This window comes from Lethenteron reissneri, chromosome 45 (genome assembly GCF_015708825.2).
Source record: "Lethenteron reissneri isolate LAM-NWPU_2019-01 chromosome 45, ASM1570882v1, whole genome shotgun sequence".
Classification (NCBI taxonomy): domain Eukaryota; kingdom Metazoa; phylum Chordata; class Hyperoartia; order Petromyzontiformes; family Petromyzontidae; genus Lethenteron; species Lethenteron reissneri.
In genome coordinates this window covers 8859634-8881737 of record NC_083823.1, presented here as the reverse complement: position 1 = coordinate 8881737, position 22104 = coordinate 8859634, and the positions used below count along the sequence as shown (strand labels likewise).

At 46.2% G+C, this 22104-nt stretch overlaps 1 protein-coding gene across 1 annotated transcript; it reads left to right on the top strand.

Annotated features, from left to right (window-relative positions):
* Window positions 1-8242: 8242 nt before the first annotated feature.
* Window positions 8243-22052, top strand: LOC133353872 (sodium/potassium-transporting ATPase subunit beta-3-like). The gene is made up of 7 exons (XM_061570353.1): window positions 8243-8752; window positions 14681-14809; window positions 15002-15100; window positions 15489-15682; window positions 16759-16818; window positions 18756-18848; window positions 18986-22052. Exons 1-7 carry the CDS (start codon window positions 8641-8643, stop codon window positions 19145-19147), a joined length of 849 nt encoding a protein of 282 aa, XP_061426337.1. The 5' UTR covers window positions 8243-8640; the 3' UTR covers window positions 19148-22052.
* The last annotated feature ends 52 nt before the right edge of the window (window positions 22053-22104 follow it).

Sequence of the window (22104 nt, the reverse complement as noted above, 5' to 3'; positions counted from 1 at the left end):
CTGCAGGTGCTGCTGCTGCAGGTGCTGCTGCTGCAGGTGCTGCTGCTGCAGGTGCTGCAGGTGCTGCAGGTGCTGCTGCTGCAGGTGCTGCAGGTGCTGCAGGTGCTGCAGGTGCTACCCTGCGTTGCCAGGTAAAGGTAAATCCACGGACGGTTAAAAAAAACACAAAAAGGCGCGGCCCTGGCAATCGCTGTCTCATGCCGCTGCTTGGCGGACTCGGCGGAATTATTCGCTCTAAAGGAGCTTCAGAGATGTCCTCCTGAAAGGGCATCGTGGCCTCCTCTTCCACGCCGGCTCGATGTGTCGGAAGAGGTGCGGGCATCCACGCTTTACCCCACCAATCATGACCAGCCGATCGATTCACTATGACGAACCCATTTCAAGTACAGGGTGGTCCAGATGTCTTGTGACACCCAATTAATTTGTCCCTAATATTCGTTGCCTTTGCATATTAATTTCAGTTTAAATGAAACTCACTTTAAATGTTGTGTACGTTTTTTGAGCATTCCATTGGGGGGAGGGGGGGTCAAGACATCTGGACCACCCTGTACTGCATAGTGCTGAGTGGACAAAGGTGAGAGTGGTAAATTTAAGAAACCTGCCCCATCGCTTCAACTGCCGCACCGGGAGATCGAACGCAGCCGGCGGACCTGTGGATTGAAAGCCCGGTGCTCTAAAGAAGTGGGATTCACCCAGTCGGGTAGAGTCGCCTTTATTGGCCATGCTCGTTCCACTGCTGGATGAGGGTTTCCGCAATGCCGCCCGCGTCGTGGGGGTTATTTCACCATACTTCACCACGCTTGTCAGTGCGGGTTGGTGGAGTAGGAGACAGGCGTGGAAGTGTAAAAGTAAAACTCGACAATGAATGTTGCTGCAACTGCTCTCTGCGGCTAACCACGTGGCCTCACAGCAGTATCTTTCACGCGATGGTGACGAGATGTTAACTACCTCGCCTGGTACACAGGAGGTCGTGGGTTCCATCCCGACCCTAACGCCTGCTGTATATTTTGAGTTTGCGTGTTCTCCCCGTTTGTGACGTGGATTTTTCTCTGGGTTCTCTGTTTTTTTTTACCTCCACATTGAGCATCAGCACGCGTTTACAGTATTTGGCTCCTGCTATACATTCCCACATAAGGCGCTTCGTTGAGCTATGATTTGTGGCCAGGTCGCTTCTGAAAAAAAAACCGATATAGCTCAATGGGCGTTCCTGGTAAAAATAAAATCGTTCAATAGTTATATTTTAAGATTGGTGTTCGCCTATCCAAGCACTATTATCCAGTGTCAAACCGGCTTAGTTTTTTTACGGGCGACTTGATCATAGACAGTAGTTGAATTCCGATAATATTATCACAATATTATCACAGAGGCGTTGTTATTGTTGGACACTATTATTATTAGCTGGGCGCCGCCACTTTTTAACACAGACGGGCACAAAGAGCGTGGTCAATGGACGTGATGCTCGTGGCGAGGGCTTGTTGTGAAAGCGAGATGATGTGGTCCCAAGTCTCGAACGTGTTCAAGTGACCTCCACCTCCCCACTGAACAAACAAGCCACATTCACTTAAGTCCTGGGTGTAAGGAACACGCCTCACGAAGGGTGATTTATAGATTCGAAACAGCACAGTCCTCCCAGCATGTCTTGTACGCTTCTGAGACAAGGCAGCAGTTGGCAATGATGGCGATTCTGGACTGATGATTCCCAGCAAGAATAAATCAGGTTATACAATCGTCTGTTTGCCCTTCCGTGGGCTAGAATAGTTTGGCCGCAATGTTGGCGTGTGTTGGCGGGCTAAACAAGGCTGTGTGCACCACACACACCCAGTCTGGTGATGCGGTGTGACATGCAAGGCATTCTGGGAAGCCGATCTTAATCTTATCTTACGTAAAGCAGCAACATTTTAGCAACTAAATGCCAATGTCGAGGTCTGTTAACCAGGACGAGAGGGCGTCAAGAATACGTGTAGTTCTATTCCTCCGCTGTAGGAGCGCAGACTTCTATACATTACGGATTGCAAGACCACAATCGCACTGTCGCCTGTCTTTAACTTTCCATTTCTGTAAGATATGTGATCATCGACCTGTCGATGTGCTGATGTGGTTGATGGCTACACCAGCGTCTTCGAGGATGAATTCTAAAGTCAGGAGGTGTGTGATGTTTTGGTCTCGAATGAGGTGTTTATTCTGGACGTCCGCGTTGTTCCTGTCCGCCAGCGTTCGTCTGATCTCAGTGTCCCTGCGAGACAGACAGACGGACGAAGTTAATTGGTAAATGCTTTCAACTTTAAGTGGCAAGTGTAAAAAAAGAGGATCTGAGATAAGAGAGATCCTATATTATATATTCGATAGACAGATACTGTATATGGAGAGGTATTGTAGTCTGCTTGTCCCTGGGGGATAATCTGCCGTATTTGAGGTACACTTTCTAATTGTTTGCGAATCACATATCCGAGGGCCTCTGTTTGCCATCTCGCCAGACGGCCAATTTTCAACTGGACTGATAAGCCAGTTTAATGAGGAGATTAAGGTTCCTGGAGACAAACGCGTGGTTTAGTCACAACAAAGATGATCAAGCTGCAGGCCAGCCAGGGTAAACAACTCACTCACTCTTGTGTATTGCTCCAATCAGAAACGATGCCATCTCGGTCCCTGTAAGTCTCGCCATAATGTATACAGCCTCACCGCTGTGAGTCTGGTCGGTACACTTCTGGACGCAATTTAAGCCCAATCAAAACACAAAACGTGTGGCGGACACCCAGGCATGGGGGAAAAAAAAACCTGGTCCCAGCAGTGAATTAACAAAAGGGCCTGCCAATGCCCGCCTCCGGTGTGGCCACGGCCGGATGCGCACCGCTTCCGAACATCGATGTGGGGGGGGGGGGGTGGGCTGCGTACGACGACGACGTGACAGCACCGCCGTGCGAATGCGTGGAGCCGGGAGACCGCGGCGCGCATCATCGCCTCCCGACTGCCAAGTCCGTCAGGGCGTGCCGGGCAGTGTGGGTTGTTGCAAAGCGTGTGCTGGAGGAGGAGGAAGAAGGAGCTGTCACGCGGCTTACGTGGCCTGACGTCCATTCACATAGAAGATTGACACACGTCATGCATGGATTTATTTGGATATCCGCTGCTCGAGCTGTATGACAGTCACGTGTAAAAGCAGTCGCTCAATCAATGTAATGTAATCGCGATCTGACGTTTGTTTAGAATCAGATTTGGGGCCACATCACTGCTGGTTTGGCTCACAAAGATCCGGCTCTGTTACATAAGACGCTCACATGATGCGCTGTACAGCATTCAAGGTTTGCATGTATTTGTGCATTGGTAATACAGCACTGTACGTGTTCATGGGTGCAGCGGCTGTGCTTTGGTTACCACCCTTTTGCGTTATGCTTTTATGGCTTTATTTTGGAGATTTCGAAAACTTTTTTTGGTTTGGCCATGTTTGTTTGTTGTAGTACGGAGTTAGACTGATGGCCTTAATCTAAGTTGTCTTGTGGTTGTTGTTGTTTGACTTGCATCCCACTGGGATTTTTGCACACAGCGTTGTTGTACCGTGCTTTTTCTGCAATATTTTGCTGTCTTTTTTTGGATTTTCTGTTTGCACTTAGTCACATAGTCACTTTAAGATGTTTTCTTGTTCATGTTTTTGTTTTTTGTTTGTTGCGGTTGCACCCGATTCAATAGCCGAATGGCTCACAGGTCTATACCTAATCAATGAACTTGAACTTACGAACCTAATTTCGATTCCCGGTCACACTCAACATCAGTGGCGAGCGAAATCTGAACCGATTGCAATCCGCACTGACCAGCGCGGTGAAGTATAGTCAAAAGCTGCCCAGAGTTTGCTTTCAATGAACCAACGCTGCTGCAATTATGCGGTTCCAGAAAGCAAGTGATATGATGCGTAAAACAACTTGTATTTCTATTCTGGAGGGACAGATACGCTTGGGTATATCGTTAAAAAAGGTAGTATAGGCTGCTGCGGTGCCACTTGATGGACATCACAGGGCAGTGCAGAATAATTCACTGTCGTGCTGTGCTCCTCTATGCTGTCTCGGCATTCACAAACCCCTCGTCCAGCAATGGATCGATACAAGGGGCTGTACACATCCAGCAAAAAAGAATAACAACAGACAGCGATGCAGCCACCGATGGGGCGGGGTGACTGGAACGTCCATTCGGAGGCTGGCGGCGCCTGTTGCCTTAGCAATGAATACAGATCCATTGATGCATAAGATCGCTCGTTGGATATTCATTGAACGGGTTTGAACAGTTGAGGCGTAAAGAGCTCAACGCTGTTGTCAAATCCACCCCTGGACGAAAGTCTCCCCATCCCGTGTCAACCATAGCGGGGGGGGGGAGGGGGGGATCGACCATATTTTACCAACCACGCAGCGAGGGTCAATGTGATCCCCGTCTTCATAGCAGATCGCGCAGAAAGGTCACTCCCCGAAACGTCGACGATTGTCTGTTTACTTTTAGGGCCACGGTGTTATTGGCGCGTCTTGAGTAAACATTATTTTGTGATTTGCGTAACCAATAGCAACGCAGTATCATAACAAAAAGCCCAATGTGTTTAACTAGCAACAACAAAACAAACTGGGTGGATGAGTATACAGTAATCGGAAGAAGCAACAAACGTTTTTTTTTTATTAATGATCATTAACTCACGCAAACACTCTGAAGGGATTAGCCCTTTCAGAGCCACTCGGCTGTATACTTTGGGGGGGAGGGGGGGCACAGCGCAAAACAGTTCACCGGCATTGCTGCAAGGGAAACCAATTCTGCCGACAATACACCGAATGTCCAAACCATTCCAGAGTTTCTCTCGTGTGAAGACAAATGCTCCTGAAAAAGACATGCACTCCAAATGCTGATGGTGTGTGTAAAAGAATAGATATTTTTAATAAAGTTATAGGACAGTTTCCACAACAACGCTAATGAGACCTCTGATGCAATAGCTGGGACCGAGTGTCTGTTCAGCAAAGGTCACGAATGCCCGTCACGAGTTTCGATGTGAATCGATCAACCTCACGGCGGCGAGGGCCGTCGAATGTAAACAATTGAATAATCAGCCGCTGGCTCTTTACCTTGAGTCATTTCCTAATCCGCCCGGTGCCATTGTTAAACATTCATTCTCTCCCTCGTTGCAGGGACCCAGACATCCTCACCGTCGCCTCAATTCCCAATTCACCGCTCCCGCCCAGCAGGAGGTGGCTGCCCATTGTGAACACTTCGGATCCTGCGCGGGTCTTTAATTTTGTGTCTTGGGGACATTTAACTCCTGGCGCTGAGCTAATCAGCTGTGACCCACAGCTCACGAGACACGTACTCTCGTTATTTTAACGATGACTCTGTCTCGTTTGTCGTTGTATCAAGACGTATGAACTGACACACACACCAGTCATAGATGTGTTGCCCCCCTTTGTTAATCTACTGCTGGATGAAGGTCTCACCATACCTTGGTGAGTGTGGACTGTTGAAGAGAGATAACCTCAGGTTAGATTTAACTCGCCCAAAGGCAGAGTTCGACTTTATATTTGGAGGGGGGGGGGGGGGCGGCAGGGCATCGCCTTGTCCCTCACATTAAGAATATCGGGCGCATATAATACATTTATTTTACATTAATTGTTCACAGTCGCAATGCGCTAACCACTGCTCCGATCAACCGCAGCCACATACACCCTCGATGGCTCACACGACTGTAACTTGGGCAAACAATAAAATACCAACATCACGGCGACGTTGCATTTGTGCAACGTGGACACATCCCAGGCGGGAACAACACAAGGCGCTTGAAGTTGTGTTGTCCTGGTTGTCGTGTCGTGTGTTTCAGTGGAGCGGTGGCGCAGTGGTTACCGCCACACGCCGAGTTCGCGTTATGTCCACGGATACAAAAATATATAAACGGCTGGTTGGGTTGCCACCTTCTCAGGTACAACAATCGGGGGCACGTGAGAATGCCCACCGTCACTGCATTGGCAGAGGTGAGGACGACACGACAGTTGTGTGTTCGTATTATTTCACACCTTTGAAAGGCTGGGTAAATACTCTTAGGTTTTTTGGTAAAGTCACGTAGGTAAAAAATAATAAGAAAATAATAGAAAAATATAAATAAATTGATTTTATTTCTATAATTTTTATGAAATATTTATTATTTACTTATTTTTACCTACGTTACTTTACCGAAAAAACCTAAGAGTACGAATCCTTGCAGTCACGAAAGCTTCAAATCTAGAATTAAGGCTGGGTAAGTTTAATGTGCCTGGAAGATCTCCAGAGTTCCCAGGACAGCAAGGACTTCCTGGGGGAAGCAAGACAGGCGACGACCCACCGACTAGCGCGTGATATCGAACCTTTTGAACCAGTCCCAGGGATTATTCTTTGGCTCTTTCGGTAAAGTCACGTATAAAGATAAAATAATAAATTTAATTAAATACTAGCATACGACGTTTTCAGTCCCAGGGGCCTTCCTCCTCTCATCATCCTGCTGCACCGACCAACGCGGTGAAGTATGGTCAAGCACCCCCCCCCCGTCCAGCAGTGGATTGACAAGCGGGCTATAAAGTGCCGAGCACGTGCTTGTGACAGTCGCCCCCCAATCCGCGCGTTGGGTGTAACATCGAGAATGAATGGGGCTGGACGCGCCCGTCAATGCGGAAGGGACCCACCGCGCGCGCACGTGCTTACACTGTACTCGCACTGTACTCCCACGTGCTCGCACTGTACTCCCGCACGTGTTCCCCACTTCCCCTCGCCCCATCACCAGATACAAGGACGACTCAGCCGGTCGTGTGGGGCATCCGTGCCCCCCCCCCCCTTTATTATCACCAGCCATGAACAATCCACTACTGGATGAATGCCAACGCCGACACGTCCATGAAACCCTCACGACCATGTCCTACGACAATCAGCCTCGCTCCCAAACACGAGCTGATGGTCATGGCTACGAGTTCCCATGGCGTAGAATTGTGCCGTGTACCGGCGTGGATTTGCATGAACGTCCTCTCTCTTTTTCTTCCGACGTTTCTGGTAAATACGTCGATGAGTTGCGCAATAAGCCGCTCAACGCGACGAAGCTTGCGCGTCCTGCACAGCCACTCTCTCCGGAGGTCGCTCCGCGCCTTTGTATTCTCGCGGATTCGCCACCAAATGTCAACGTCTCGTTCATTGCGGTAGTCCCCTGGCAGGCGGTTGCTGCGAGGACATCATCATCATCGTCGTCTCCCCCCGTGGCTCGCAGCGTTTACACGGGCCCCCCCCCCCGTCGTCTCTAGAGTGGCAGTGTTGCTCGTGTGTGTAAAGCCCTCGCCTCCGACAGATTCAGTCCGATACCCAGCAGACTCCGCGTCCTTCGACAAGAGCCGCCCCATCGTGCCCTCCGATGCGGTAACGCGAGCTTTGTGCCAGCTTTGTGTCCCCCCCCTCTCCCTCTCAATGCGACACTAAACCCCCGCGGCTTTCGCTTCGGCGAGAGGCGCCGCTTAGCGAAGGGGAAATCTCATCTCCCCGCACACAAAACAACAACAAAGACTCCCTGCCACCCCCCCAGTACAGCCTCAACAGACTGTCGGGGTGAGTGCTGTCAGCGAGCACCTACGAAGGCCGTCACGGCACGCGAGCGGGTGGGTGGGTGGCCAACCCCACGCACGGCCGCCTTCGTCTCCCCAGCGGCGATGTTCACGCATCGCGCCGGCGACTCAGTTGAGGCCGAGCGGACCGCGGCGAGACAATCGCCGCCTGGCTCGTGACCCCGCGCGGTGACGTCACGCGCACACTACGCGGTGACGTCACGCGCACACTACGCGGTGACGTCACGCGCACACTACGCGGTGACGTCACGCGCACACTACGCGGTGACGTCACGCGCACACTACGCGGTGACGTCACGCGCACACTACGCGGTGACGTCACGCGCACACTACGCGGTGACGTCACGCGCACACTACGCGGTGACGTCACGCGCACACTACGCGGTGACGTCACGCGCACACTACGCGGTGACGTCACGCGCACACTACGCGGTGACGTCACGCGCACACTACGCGGTGACGTCACGCGCACACTACGCGGTGACGTCACGCGCACACTACGCGGTGACGTCACGCGCACACTACGCGGTGACGTCACGCGCACACTACGCGGTGACGTCACGCGCACACTACGCGGTGACGTCACGCGCACACCACGTGGTCGCGTCGCCCTTAAAAGGGGCCGGGGGGGCCGCCTTTCCCCTCCTCCTGCAGGCGCGCCGCCGCGTCGCGCTCTCTCCTCCTCCTCCTCCCTCTCCTCCTCCTCCCTTTCTCTTCTCTCCTCGCACGGACGCCGCTCTTTCGCCTCTCGCTCCCCCCACCGCCGCCGGCGTCGCCGTCTCATTCAGGACGCCAGCAGCCTCTGACTGCCACCCGCCCTCCACCCCCGGCTCGTTGTTTTCCCGCCAAAGGGAATTAATAAGACGGCGGCACCTTTAAGGGACGTTTGCGGTTTTATTTCCCTCACAAAGACTCCAACACCACCATCGTCGTCATTCACGCCTCGCTCGTCTGTCCCCAGCCGCTTGAATCTTAAATCTCCGCCCGCCTCGCCCAAGTGAGAGACGCCGGCCTGCTGCTGCTGCTGTCGCCGTGAGGTGAACTCGTGAAGATGTCGTCTGAGAAGGAGAAGAAGACGTTCGCCGAGTCGATGGCGGAGTGGAAGCTGTTCCTCTACAACCCGCGCACCGGCGAGGTGCTCGGCCGCACGGGCAAGAGCTGGGGTGGGTGAGAGGCGTGCCCGCCGCAGGGTTCGCGTCAATTCTCGCGTCTTTTAGTCGATTAACGCGGCGAATGTCGTCGAGGTGTTTTTTAATACAAAATGTGTAAATGGAGCAATCTCGCCAAACGCCTTGGGGAGGGGAAATCGGTGATCGTGGAGCAAGGGGATCGATCCCATTGATGGTCCTCGCCGGCGAGGAGAGAGAGCGACGTTACAATAGTAACGCGTTACTGCTAAACACGTTACAATAGTAACGCGTTACTACTAAACACGTTACAATAGTAACGCGTTACTACTAAACACGCGTTGTTACAGGGCGCGTTACGTCTGTCACGCCACTACTGGATGACGACGATGATGGTGAAGAGTGTCTCTTCATCATCGCCCTCTTCATCATCATCATCGCCCTCTTCATCATCATCATCGCCCTCTTCATCATCGTCCTCGTCATCATCATCATCGCCCTCTTCATCGGCTTCAGAGTCATTTCTTCACCGCCTCGCCGACGTCTTTAGAAGCACCGTGATGGGGCGGGGGGGACATGGTGATATCGACACATTACTCATGAAGGTTTTATGAATGATCTTGTCGCTGTTGTCACTGCCGGTAAAGAACTACTAACAATCTGCTGCGTGCAATGAATGGTCGCCATGCACAACGATGGCTGCTTTGGTCTCTGCTGAGGACACATCCGTCCTTGCCGGGAGGTGTGGCGCAAGGTGTTTGTGTGGTATGCGAAGGGGGGGTACACGTGGTGTGTGTACGTGTGTTGTCTCTGTGCGGTATGCGTAGTGGTGTGTTGTGTGTACGTGTGTTGTGTAGTGTACACATGGAGTGTGTACACGTGGTGTGTTGTCTCTGTGGTTTAGAGTGTAGGGGAGCGGCAGTGTTGGTGTGCGCTGCACTACGAACCTGGCGACCCGAGTTAGATTCACGCTCACGGCCAAAATCGGTGACGATTATCTGAACCGGTCCTGGGCCTCCCCTAGGTCGATTCGGCCTCGAGTGAGTACCTGGTGCGGTGTGTAAACATCGCCACTGTGGAGGCGAAGGCGGCCGGGCGTGGTGCTGGCCACCCACCCCCTCGCGTGCCATGCCGGCCTTCATAGGTGCTACTCGCTAACAGCACTTGCCCCTACAGTCTGTTAAGGCGACACGGGGATCTTTGTATTGTGGTATGGGGGTGTGATACACGTGTTCGTGTGGAACTACGCCTGTGCTGTACACGTATAGGCTGTACACGTGTGCGTCTAGTTGGTATTACGCACACACTTCCGTGCTCAGTATTTGGTTAGTGTGTTAATCGTGTGTGGTGTCTTGTGCGGTGCGTGTGTGTGATCTAAATGTGTGATACACGCAGGCTTGGTGTGTGTTTTATTAATTCACGTGTCCGTGATAAATCAGGCTTTCATTTCACAACCAGATGAGCCCGTTCAGACGAAGAAGCCCTTGGTGTGTGTGTGAGATTTATATGGCGGTGCGTGAGGAGAGCGACTGTGTGCCACACGTCTCTCTTTGCGTCGCCTTTTCATGCGTCATCTTCGCCCTCGGAGGGGGGGGGGAGGCCCTCCTTGTGACGACACCTCTGTGGCGCGATCTTTCAGTGCGTTGTTTGGCCCTTCCGAGGTCGAGTTAAAATGGGACGAGCTTTTGGTGTGTTCGGCGTTTCCCGCAGTTGCTTTACCAGTCCCCGGTGGGCCGAGGTCAAGCGTGGTCCCCATCGCGTCGAAAATGAACCCCGATTCGCCCACACTGGGTAATGATGCCTAAAGAAAGCTAATTAACACCGATGGAGACTAGGCTCTAAGAAAAGCTGTCTCGGGTGTGGACCAATCAACTTCAAGGACAGTGCATATCATTATCAGAGTTTCTTTTTGTTTGCATTTTGTCTGCTTGTGTTGTGGTTATTGCAAACATGATCCCTTGTATAAAAGTGTCAGTTTTTGTACCAGTTGAAAGGGTAAAAACCTATTATTATAAGGCTAATTAAGCCACTGTGATGAACCCACCGATTAGTATGTCTACAAGTAATTTGACAATTTTCTGTTTAACATTGTGTGTTTCCTATTGTTACTGGGAGCGACAGTGCTCGCGTTCACAGAAGATAATTAATAGGGCTGCTTTCGTTAATATTTAAACATGCGCGTTGGCCACAGCGAAATTGGCACAGTAGTGTCCCCTTTTAGTGCATCTCAAATAAACGCTTAAATGTTGGCCAGATTAACCCCGGATTTCATTTCCATATTCAGGACGCAACCAGCAATATAATTGGCATGGTGTGCTTTGTTTATGAGGTTACAGGCCATGGACAGTGACAGTAAAGGTTTAGGTAACGCAATAATAAGCTTGCTGTAAAATCACACGTGTGGAATTTGGCATCACAGTGCCCTCTAGGGGGGCCCTCATGTGTCTACGTTCAACGCTCATTTGAAAATGGTAGTTACACGAAAATTATTTTCGTAACGCGATAGCCGTTGAAAGAGTAAACGCTTTGCTTCATAATGTAACTTGATTTTACTTTATAAAAATCCACAAATGTTGATGGCACAGGACTATTTAGTCTTTTTCTGGAGTATGGCAAATGTGTGTACATCATACGTACAGGTTTAAGTTTGTGAGCCATGTGATAGTTTTGGGAGTTGCGCGATGATTACTGGCCCAGTCTGCCGGAGAGCGCGGGTAGAATGCAGTTATTTGCGATACGATGCATTGTTTGGTTCGGGTGGCCAGTCCCACGGTGGGGTCCTCTTAAAATTTTCCACTTGTGGAAGAGGCATGTGCAACGACTCGGCGCGGTAGTGGGGTCTTCGATGTGAGGCTTTTATTAGGAACCTCGACAGAACTCAATAGTGTTGCTGGCCAGCACTCTTCAGTGGACCCTGCTTCATCCAGTTGTCCCGCGTCATCCCAGCATCGCGTGCTTTCAGATGCGCTTCTACGGCCGTCTGGAACGCTGTTCCTTCCGATATTAGGAAGCCACTGGAGCTATGCACTTTAAAATCCTAGATTGAAGACTAATTTCTTTACAACACTTGTTTGTGTTTAGTTCTTCCCCCGCATCTCAGATTCGCACGGTTTGCTACGTATGGTGCGAAAGAAGTTCAGCATACATACGTACATTGGTTTCCTGGCTCTCGGACGGGTTTATAGAGGATCGAGCAGGTCTTGGTGTAACGGGAGTTCCATGCATCCTCGGATTGTTCTCATTGGTTTAATGTTGCGGCATCCCGACAGATTTGCTGGCATAATGTTGGCCAGAATGGTGAGCCACTCTGTGGGAGAGCATTTATCTGTTTAGTTAACTGCCTATGACCAAATTACCTCCAACGTGCCTGGTCCTGTCAGATCTCGGAAGCTCATTCGGTTTGAGCTTGCACAGTGCTGGGATGGGTGATCAGCAACCACACAGCAGGTTGTTATATTTTGTGGGGCTACTTGGTGGGCATCAAAGTGGAGTGCAACAAAATCCATTGTTGTACCGTACTTGTATGCTCCCACGTCTATGCTACCCATCTTTAATTCTCACTGTTCAGTGTGGTCAAGCGTAGACAAAATATCCAAATGATGTAAGGAGGTCTCGTCCAACAAAAATGGATTGTCAAAGCCATATATGTATTGGTAACAGTGATTTATTGCTAAACCTGTGGTTAAGTTGGAATTTGGTTGCACCACGGTACTGTCAATGACGGGCAGTGTATAATATGTACCAATGGCATACTGATTTATCCTCATTTTCCAAGGTTTGGCAGATTTCCCAATTGCGTATTGTGAAAGTGGTGAATTCTAGATTTGAAGCTTTCGTGACTGCAAGGATTCATACTCTTAGGTTTTTTCGGTGACGTCAAGTAGGTAAAAATAATAGAAATAATAATAGAAATAAAACTAAATCACGACGTTTCGGAGGCAACACAAGTCTCCGTCATCAGGTGGGACCGTCACAGTTAGATGAACTGTATCAAGTGAGGCAAAATTCCAAGATACAAGTTCCTCCTCCCCCCTTAACTTGTATTTAAGACCTTGTATCTTGGAATTTTGCCTTCCTTGATACAGTAAATCTAACTGACGGTCCCACCTGATGACGGAGACTTGCCAAAACGTCGTGATTTATAATTTTATTTCTATTATTATTTCTATTATCTTTATTTTTACCTACGTGACTTTACCAAAAAAACCTAAGAGTATAAAGTGATGAATGCCATTTGACATGCGAGAACGCTCTATCCCAACCAGAAAAGAATTCCCAACCGCTGTTTTGGTTGGCCGCGTGGTTTGTTTCTGAACAGATGCTGTTGCAGTTGAAGTGTCAAACGTTGGATAGAAACATACTCTGGCCATGTAGGTTTGGAGCAATGGGGATATTTGTGCTAAAAACTGTTGAAGGGGGTGCAGTTCTGGTGCATATTTCTACCCCCCCCCCACCAATATTCTGCTCAGGTTGGTGGGATGCCTTGTGGTTTAGAAAAGTAAAATCTCACCTCATTCTGGTTAAAGGAGAGCCATTATTTCAAAGGTCTGTAATTAGTGTAAAAATGTGGCGCTTGAAAATGCAAAGTCTTAAAACACTTAGAAGCCTGTAGTTTAAAAATATTTGGTAAAGTATATTCTCATACAAGTGATTGTTCAAGTATTGTATCCTTTTTGTTGACTGAGAAAATGGATCATCTTTTATAATTTGATTACCAGTATCTTCTAATAAAGTGTAAATGCAGTAAGTGGATATAATGTCAATTTTCAGCATTGGACGAGCTGTAATCTGTATTATAAGCGATTTAGTCCCATCTGTATTTTGAAATGGAATGGAATTTCCGGTTGTTTATTGTACGAGCTATGACTAGCTCGTGGTTGTAAAAAAGATATTTAATTATAAAAGTGGTTTGGTTTAGGTGCCTTATGTTTAACACAGGAGCTGTAAAATTGTATTATTTTGAGGCCGTTACCAAAAATACATAACGCAAGTTTATTAGTACACCTTTTGTATGCTGCCTCATTGTATTTCAGCCTACGTTATCACAATACAGCATTGGCTTTCACCTTAAAAAAAATTATTGTGGAAATTCAAAACAGAGTAGTTGTATCTCTTTATGACACTGTAGAGTTCAGCATTTTCATTTCAGTAATTGCCACGTGTGACTTTGAAGACCTGTTTGCACATTTTCTATGTAAGCTTTCTGTTAGGAACCCACACTTGATGGTGCTCATAATTGTTAAACATTACCTCTTTGATGGCTTTCATTGCACATTACTCTTTTGAATTTTTTGTCGATCGTTAATGTTGGCCTATTAATTATGTAGCTTTTACATTAATTGTGCAATGTTAGAATATAACCACTATATACTCATTTTTATTATTTCTTGAATGACCTAATGCGTTTATCCCGAGACCAAATCCTAAACTCTCTTCCCTGTTAATTTACCCATAACTCCTGTGCAACCAATTACATAAAAAGGTAAAATAATACAGGTTTTTTTTGGGTTGTATTGCTTAAAAAAAGGTTTGTCACGTAAACGGAACATGCCAAGTCATTACTTGTACAGCACACCAGTGTATTGGAGAGCAAATCTACAACATTTACAATCCGAGTACGTAAATAGGTTTACTCATTTCTAGATAAGAAAACAACATGCCAAGTCGTTACTACCACACCAGTGTATTGGAGAGCAAATCCACAACATTTACAATCTGAGTACATAAATAGGTTTACTCATTTCTAGATAAGAAACTGCCACTGTAATCTACACTTCCACACATCCCTTTGCCCGTTTTATGCTTGACACCATGATGATCATACAATGTGTGCCAAATCATCTACCTGTATATATTTAAAAAAAATCGCTTTCACATTGCTCTACTTAATACTTCAATTTTGTACAGAACTTGTTTGTGGATTCTTGGAGATTTTTCACCAATTTGCGACGTTTGTTTTTGCAGGGATGATTCTTCTGTTCTACACGGTGTTCTACGCTTTCTTGGCCTCTCTGTTTGTGTTCACGATGTGGGTGATGCTGCAGACTGTTGATGACAAAAACCCCAAGTACCAGGATCGAGTGTCCAGCCCAGGTAACCATTTGTCTTGTCACCCAGGCCCATGGTGTGGTGTGAGTGCCTGCACCGCGATTACTACTTCTTATTACATTATAAATGATGGACATTGTTGGTGAATTATTTAGGTATTCATTACGTATTTATCTTAACGGTTGCTTTGAATTGTTAATGAAACTTGTTGTCTTTTTGGTTTGCTTTGCACCTTAGGAGTTGTAATGCGGCCAAAGATGAATAAGGCATTGGAGTTGTTCATAAATCGGAACACAAACGACGACATAATCAAACATCTGAATTCATTTCTTGAAGGTGAGGAAAGTATTTCAAATGTATCTGAATTTGTAATTCGTTATTTCATTACCTTTCCTGAATCCTGTAGATTTAGATAGACATGAATCAACAACGTCATGTAATCTATAGTTTCTGCAGATCAATATAATGGGTATTGAAGTAACATGTAACCGTAAATGAGTAGGGACATCTCTCGCAATATTGGCTTGTGTATTTTGTAAAAAACCATATACAGTGTGCACTGGTATATATTCTTGTGGAGTGCAAAGAATGAGGGCATTACCGATAAGTGTCTCGCGTGCTCTTTGATGTAATTTAATATTGATGAGCAATGTTTTTTTTAAGCCAGGTGGTGGGGTCTCTTAAATAACTTGCGTGATGACAATGTTCCCATTTGTATTTGCAGCTTACGATGAGGCCAATCAGACAAATAAGGCGCTGTGTCAAGCGGGAAGGTACAGAGACGCCCAGAATGGCCCACCGAACGAGGATAACGTGTGGCCTGCGTGTCGCTTCAACCGATCCGACTTTGGAGAGTGTGCCAGTCCTGACTACGGCTACACCAACCAAACGCCATGCGTTTTCATAAAGCTGAATCGGGTATGAGTAAGCTCCTCGGTGCTAGTTCTACTACTCGGACGTGTAACCTCCTTGGCCAAAAATAAGACTGCTTTTGAATCCAGGGGGCCAGGCCAAAGAAGCAGCTCGGAGGTTAAGAGCGCTGAGCTTGGCACTGCTGAGACTGTGGGTTCAAAATCGAGATGGTGTAGTGGTTTGATGACCTCGGCCGAATTAATAATGGTTGCACAGAATAACCATCACAGTTACTGGCGGAGCCAGTGGGGGGGGGGGTAGGGTGGTACGTGCCCCCCCCCCCCCCCAATGATCCGATCTAAATTAATTTCGATCGGATCATTGGGGTTTATTAGTAATAAATCGGCATTTTGCGACCACCACTGTGTAGCATATTATTATGTGCCAGGGACTCTGAGATGAGTCCATAATTGACAATAAGTAGCGACAAAGCAGTTGTAAGTGACTCGCAGATTTGTGCGCAGTTGCGTATACAGTACACGACTTCCCTGAAGGCATATTTTCAGCGAGCGCGATGCCGATCACACAACGCGGTTCGAATTCGACCCTCGATCCATGGCTGCGCCATCGCCGCACACGCGTCGAATAAAAAGCAAGGGACAAGTCTTTACTAACAACTCCTATAATTGTTCATGTCTGGAGGGGTTGCCCCCCCCCCCCTACCTGAAAATCCTGGCTCCGCCATTGATCAATGTTATTCTGCTATTAATTCGCCCAGATTCCACCAATGAGAATTATACAATTTTGATTTGACTAGCATGAAATAACATTACAGTGGTGTGCCCTGTACTTTGTGGACCAGAAGTCACTTCAAGGTATTTGGAGGTGGCTCGGTGATCTCTGCTTTCATGGGCCATTCTGTTGATGCTAAGGGGTTGGACTGCTTTTTGAGATCCAATTGGATATTTTGTTTTGTAGCAATCCCAGATAGCACAATTATGTAAAATTTGGGGGGAAAGATGAAATAAATATTTTCCATAGGGGGTGGAATAAAAATGAGAACTAAAGTTTAATACGTTCCGTTATTTTAAATGTTTAAATTGTTCCCCATGGCTGAGCTAATGCTGAGGTTTTTCTGGTAGATAATTGGATTCAAGCCCGGCACGGTTAACGAAGCCCCCAAAGTCATGTGCTCAAGCAAGGTTTGTGGCCGCGATGACATACACCCACATTAATGTTGCATGCAAATATTATGGGCAAATTATTTGAGTTTTAGATATTTCGATTGAACAATTTACAATTTTTCATTGAGCTGTATGATGATCACATTCTGCATTCACTCATTTTTAAAACAAAGATGAAAAACTTCAATGTTTAAACTACACAAATGAAAAGTTTCTGTGTAATGGATTAAAGGGGTTGAATAATAAATACTTGTCTGGAACACGTAGTTCCAATGCCAACAAAAATGCAGTGGCCACACAAATCATTTGCCCGGTAATATTCGTGGTGGATGTGCGCTGTGATGCGTGCTTTGTGAGATGTGGTGTTCACTTGTTGTCTTCCCCCTTCTACTCTACCTTTCTCTTCTAAGTGTGCAACACTTTAGCGGACTATAACTAACCACTGGTAAGGTGTCTGCATTGCCACCAGCTCTGTGCTTGCCTGCAAAAACGTGCAATGCAATTATTTTGGCTGCGTGGAATGAGCATAGTGTGCGACTAGTTGCTTTATTGTTTTTCATTGGCTCCGGTGCCTTTTTCAGACTTAAATTGCACCCATCGGCCTCTAAACCGGAGTAGGTTTTTTCTTTGAGAAAAAATGGTGAGCCGCTTTTCCCACAACAACCACATTTAATTACTGTGGTTGTACAATGCTCAACGGCCATTGAACGGTACATAATGTTAAGCCTCTGGTAAGGTGGCATTAATTTAAACATTTTTAGAGCAATTCTAAAGCACTTGAATCATCACATTTTCAATGGGTATGAAGACACAGATGTTTACGTTGATAAATACAAATTTTTAACACGTAAGCTTTTGTGACCAATATCCATGATATAGTTATTTTTGGGTTAGATCGCATAAATATATAAATGTGTCGTTAAACCTGCCACCACCCGACACGGCCAACTAGTAAGGGTTGTCACGTAAACAGAACGTGCCAATTCATCACGAGTACAGCACTAGTGTGTAGTGTAGTGTGTAGTGTAGTATACTGGTACAGCACTAGTGTGTAGTATAGAGTAGTGTAGTGTATAGTGTAGTATACTAGTACAGCACACCGGTGTTGGAGAGCCAAGCCACAACATTTACAATCCGAGTACGACGTTTCGCCAGTAATTACAACTAGCTTCATCAGGCGACAGCCAGATTTGTGGAGAAGTCCACCTGTTTCGTTCCTTGTATATAGAGGCATAAATGTGGTTACCGTTCGTACGGCTATTTTAATAGACACAATGGACAGGAAGGCCAAGATCAATGGGCTTGCATAATGTACGTTGACTCATTAATCCCCCCTCCCCCCCCACATGTGCCTCCTATATAAAGAACGAAACGGGTAGACTTCTCCACAAATCTGGCTGTCGCCTGATCAAGCTAGTTGTAATTACTGGCGAAACGTCGTACTCGGATTGTAAATGTTGTGGCTTGGCTCTCCAACACACCGGTTAGTGCTGTACTAGTGACGAATTGGCACGTTCTGTTTACGTGACAACCCTTACTAGTTGGCTGTGTCGGGTGGTGGCGGGTTTAATGACACATTTATATATTTAAGCGATCGAACCCAAAAAAAACCTCAAGCATTGTTTAGCTTTTGCTATCTTGGGTTTTAGTCACTTCCTGAGAAAAATAAATGGGAATAATCGTATGTACCTAGTTGCATCTTAGTGTCTTGCCAATGATTAACTTTAATGTCACCCAGAATAACCGTACATTACAGTATAGAAGGTGCTAAAGCTACAGAATATAATTGTGCCCAGTGACTTAAGTTTTCCTAATCTGTGCCTTAGTACTGTGGGAAATTTCAAAGTTGCTTATCATGGTATGAGAAAGGCAGCTTGGTATTTGTACATTTCATTCTTGGGCTCTTTTGCCTGATGTTGTATTTTTAAGTAAATGCTTGTGAATTCACCTTTCAGAAAGAGGGTGATAATCTTGGAGAACTGGAGTACTTCCCGAATGGTGGAACCTTGGATCAAATGTACTTCCCTTACTATGGAAAGAAATTGGATGTAAGTACTTTGGACACTTTTGTGATTTTAATGATGTCAAGTTTTTCGTTATTGTTTTATCTTGGAGAGGTTGATGTATGTAAAAAGCATTTTGGGGTGCAGAGTAATTTTTGTTTGTGTGCTTGTTTGTGGTGCAGCCCATGTACACACAGCCCCTCGTCGCTGTGAGATTCCTTAACTTGACCAAGCAAACGGAGGTGACCGTGGAGTGCAAGGTCATTGCCCGCAATGTGAAGGTTATAGATGAGCGTGATAAATTTCTGGGTCGTGTCACGTTCAAGATCAAGCTTGAAGACTAACGAGAGGTGCATGCTGTGTCCTGCAGCTTGTGCTGTCCCCACTCCACTGGCCATAACGTTTAGTTGCTGTTGCTGATTGTTGTCATAGTTGTGTGCAAACCTGTGCGCTGACGCATGAGTAAAACCTCCCGCCACCCCCCCCACACTTTCCTTCCCCATTTGCCACTGTTTCACTGATGGATGCTGATGCGTATTGCTTGTGACCACGTAATGGTAGCTACCTCTGCTCTGACTGCTGTTTGTGTGGACATTTAACTGAAGCCGTAGCGTCTCTCGTACCCTTACCCTTCGTGGCTTCTTATGGGGCCAATGGAAGGGTTTGTGCATTTTATTTGGAACATGAATAACAGGTAGCGTGGGGCCAACTCTATAAAGATGTCAAAATGGAAACTGTTAACAGGTGTCGTTGTGTTTCTGTGGTGAGTTGGGATCAATTAGAATTTTGGACTTTACGTGCCCTGTTAATTCGCAGGGCTGTGGTTTGCACTCAGATCAGATGTGGCCCATTGTTGCTCAACATATTCCCAGTTGTACCATACAATAAGTCCTAGATTTAATGGAGAAGTGTTTTAATCTACATATGACCCTTTGCTGTCAAATGGCGCAGTCTGAAATGTTAAACTGTGTTTTCAATCTCATCGTGGTGGTGTTTCATGAGGAATGTGCGATTTACTAATGATGCCAGTAAAACTGCAAAGGAAAAACCGGTGCCACTTAGCAGCATGTGACCCTGGCCTCTTGCCAGGAGCACATTGCACACAATGCATCTTTGCCAAGTCTCCTGCCAGGAATTGTCAATAAAAATAACACGAGGAACATTTAAGTTGCATTAATGGTTTACTCTTACACTCCCTTGACTTGTGTTTCTTGTATATATTGTGATTGATATTACATTATAGTTAAGTGTTTAACAATCGCATCGCTAGGTTTCATAAGTATATTTAAAAATCCATTAATGTAATGTTTTCGTTTTTAAATCTATTTATGATTACATAAGAGCCTAACTAAAACCAGCCCTACATGTTAAGAAGCACTGGTACTATTAATTGAATCCTGTTTACATACAACCTTATTATATGCAACTTAAATTGTATCTGGCACAGTTTTAACTTGTGTTTTAGTAAGTGCACATGAGATCGATGTGACATTCATTATTGGTGCGTCCGACATCGCTTAAGTTTCAGCAGTAGCCTTTTTTTGAGAACTTTTGCAAATTAATATTAAGTTTGACATCCTGAGATGGAGCACATTGAAATGTACAAATTTGGACTTGGCGCTGTAGAAAAAAAAAATTCTCCTTTATTTATTGTGTTTTTTAAATGAAAGTTGATAACCAAAGTTTATTTGGAAACAATCACATTTCAAAATGTAAGCTTAACCAAGGATCACACTCGGCTGTTACAATCATCGAGGTTAATATATTATTTATTGCCTTCATGCCTTCTGAGGTGAGGGCTGCGAGTAAGTTATGTGATTTTGGAGAAATACACGATATTTAACTCACGTGTTGCATGCACTGTATTGCAAAGTGTTTTGGCCTGGGCGAGTACTAACTAGCAGTCGATTGTGTAAAACAAAAAGACACCCGACAGGAGGGAGAACTTTGCATTAAGGTGCGATGTTCTAGATTTAAAGTTTTTGTGACTGCAAGGATTCATACTCTTTGGTTTTTTCGGTAAAGTCACGTAGGTAAAAAATTTAAATAAATTAAATCAGGACGGTTCCACCTGAAGGACGGAAGCTTGTGTTGCCTCAAACGTCGTGATTTAATTGCATAACTACGTGACTTCCAAAAAAACCAAAGAGTAAGATGCGATGTATTTCCTGGTGTGTGCGTGAGCATTGCAGTGTCTGGGACCTGCCATTTCTGCTGTCAAGCTTGGCTTGCATGACACTCGTGTTTATTGTCCCCGTTTTTCTTAACCTAAACTATTCCAAAAGGTTCCTTTTTTACACAATACGCTGGCTGTGGCTTTACTTTAAGAATATAGTTGCATTGTAGGTCCATGCAGTTGAAACTTGTAATAAAGAAAATTGGTAATGCAGCGATGTTAAATTGATGACTCCGTTGCCCCGTGACCAATTACCCCGCGGTACATTTTTGTAACCGTTTTAAATGTATCTTGCTATTCTCGCTGGTTCTTTTCGGTAGAGTCGCGTAGATGGGTCAAATTTTAACTACACGCATTCAAATAACATTGCTTTGCAGTGCACCCAGGCGTTTGCGGATTTTTTTAAATGTGCGTGCGTGTTTTCACTGCCTGCATATTGGGGTACAGCTGCTGATGGTACTGTGGTGGTCGGTGGCACGCTGCAGGACTTTCACAACATTTCATTCGCCGCTTTGGGGGGGGGGGGGGGGGGAGTTCGAAAATGGCTGTGGGCAAGTCCAAATCTGCTTGTGTATGCAAGTGGTGGAAGGAGTTGGAAACTAATTAAAGTGCGAAGATTGTATTGCTGTGTGCAGGGGGGGGGGGGGCAGTCTTCCTGAAAAGGTGGCACGGGTGACTTTGCAAAGGTTTACCTACTTGGCGAAGTTTGCCTACTGGCATACAGGAGCGCAGGTCGTGTTCACTCGGATACTGCCATCACCTGAGCGTTGTGTACTGTGCAGTGTTTAGCTAGACTTAAAAAAGATCAGTATTTAATGTAGTTGTGACTTCAGCTGAGGCGTTTGCTCAAACAAATGTATTTTCGGTGTGAAAGCCTTGGCTTTTATCATAAAAATTTAAGTGCATTGTGTGGTCATTTTGTAGTTTGAATTTTCCGTTGGAAATAATCTTGGTGTACATATTTCAGATTATAAACTTCAGACCTTATAATTGTATGGAAAATAGTAAAGTGAACGTTTTTAATTTACGCGTTTTTAATTGACATTAAAATAAAAGTGAATTGACAACCCTCATTCGTGTCCAGATTGTTTTGGGAAAGATGTGCGGTATGTCAAGGTTTCTCTC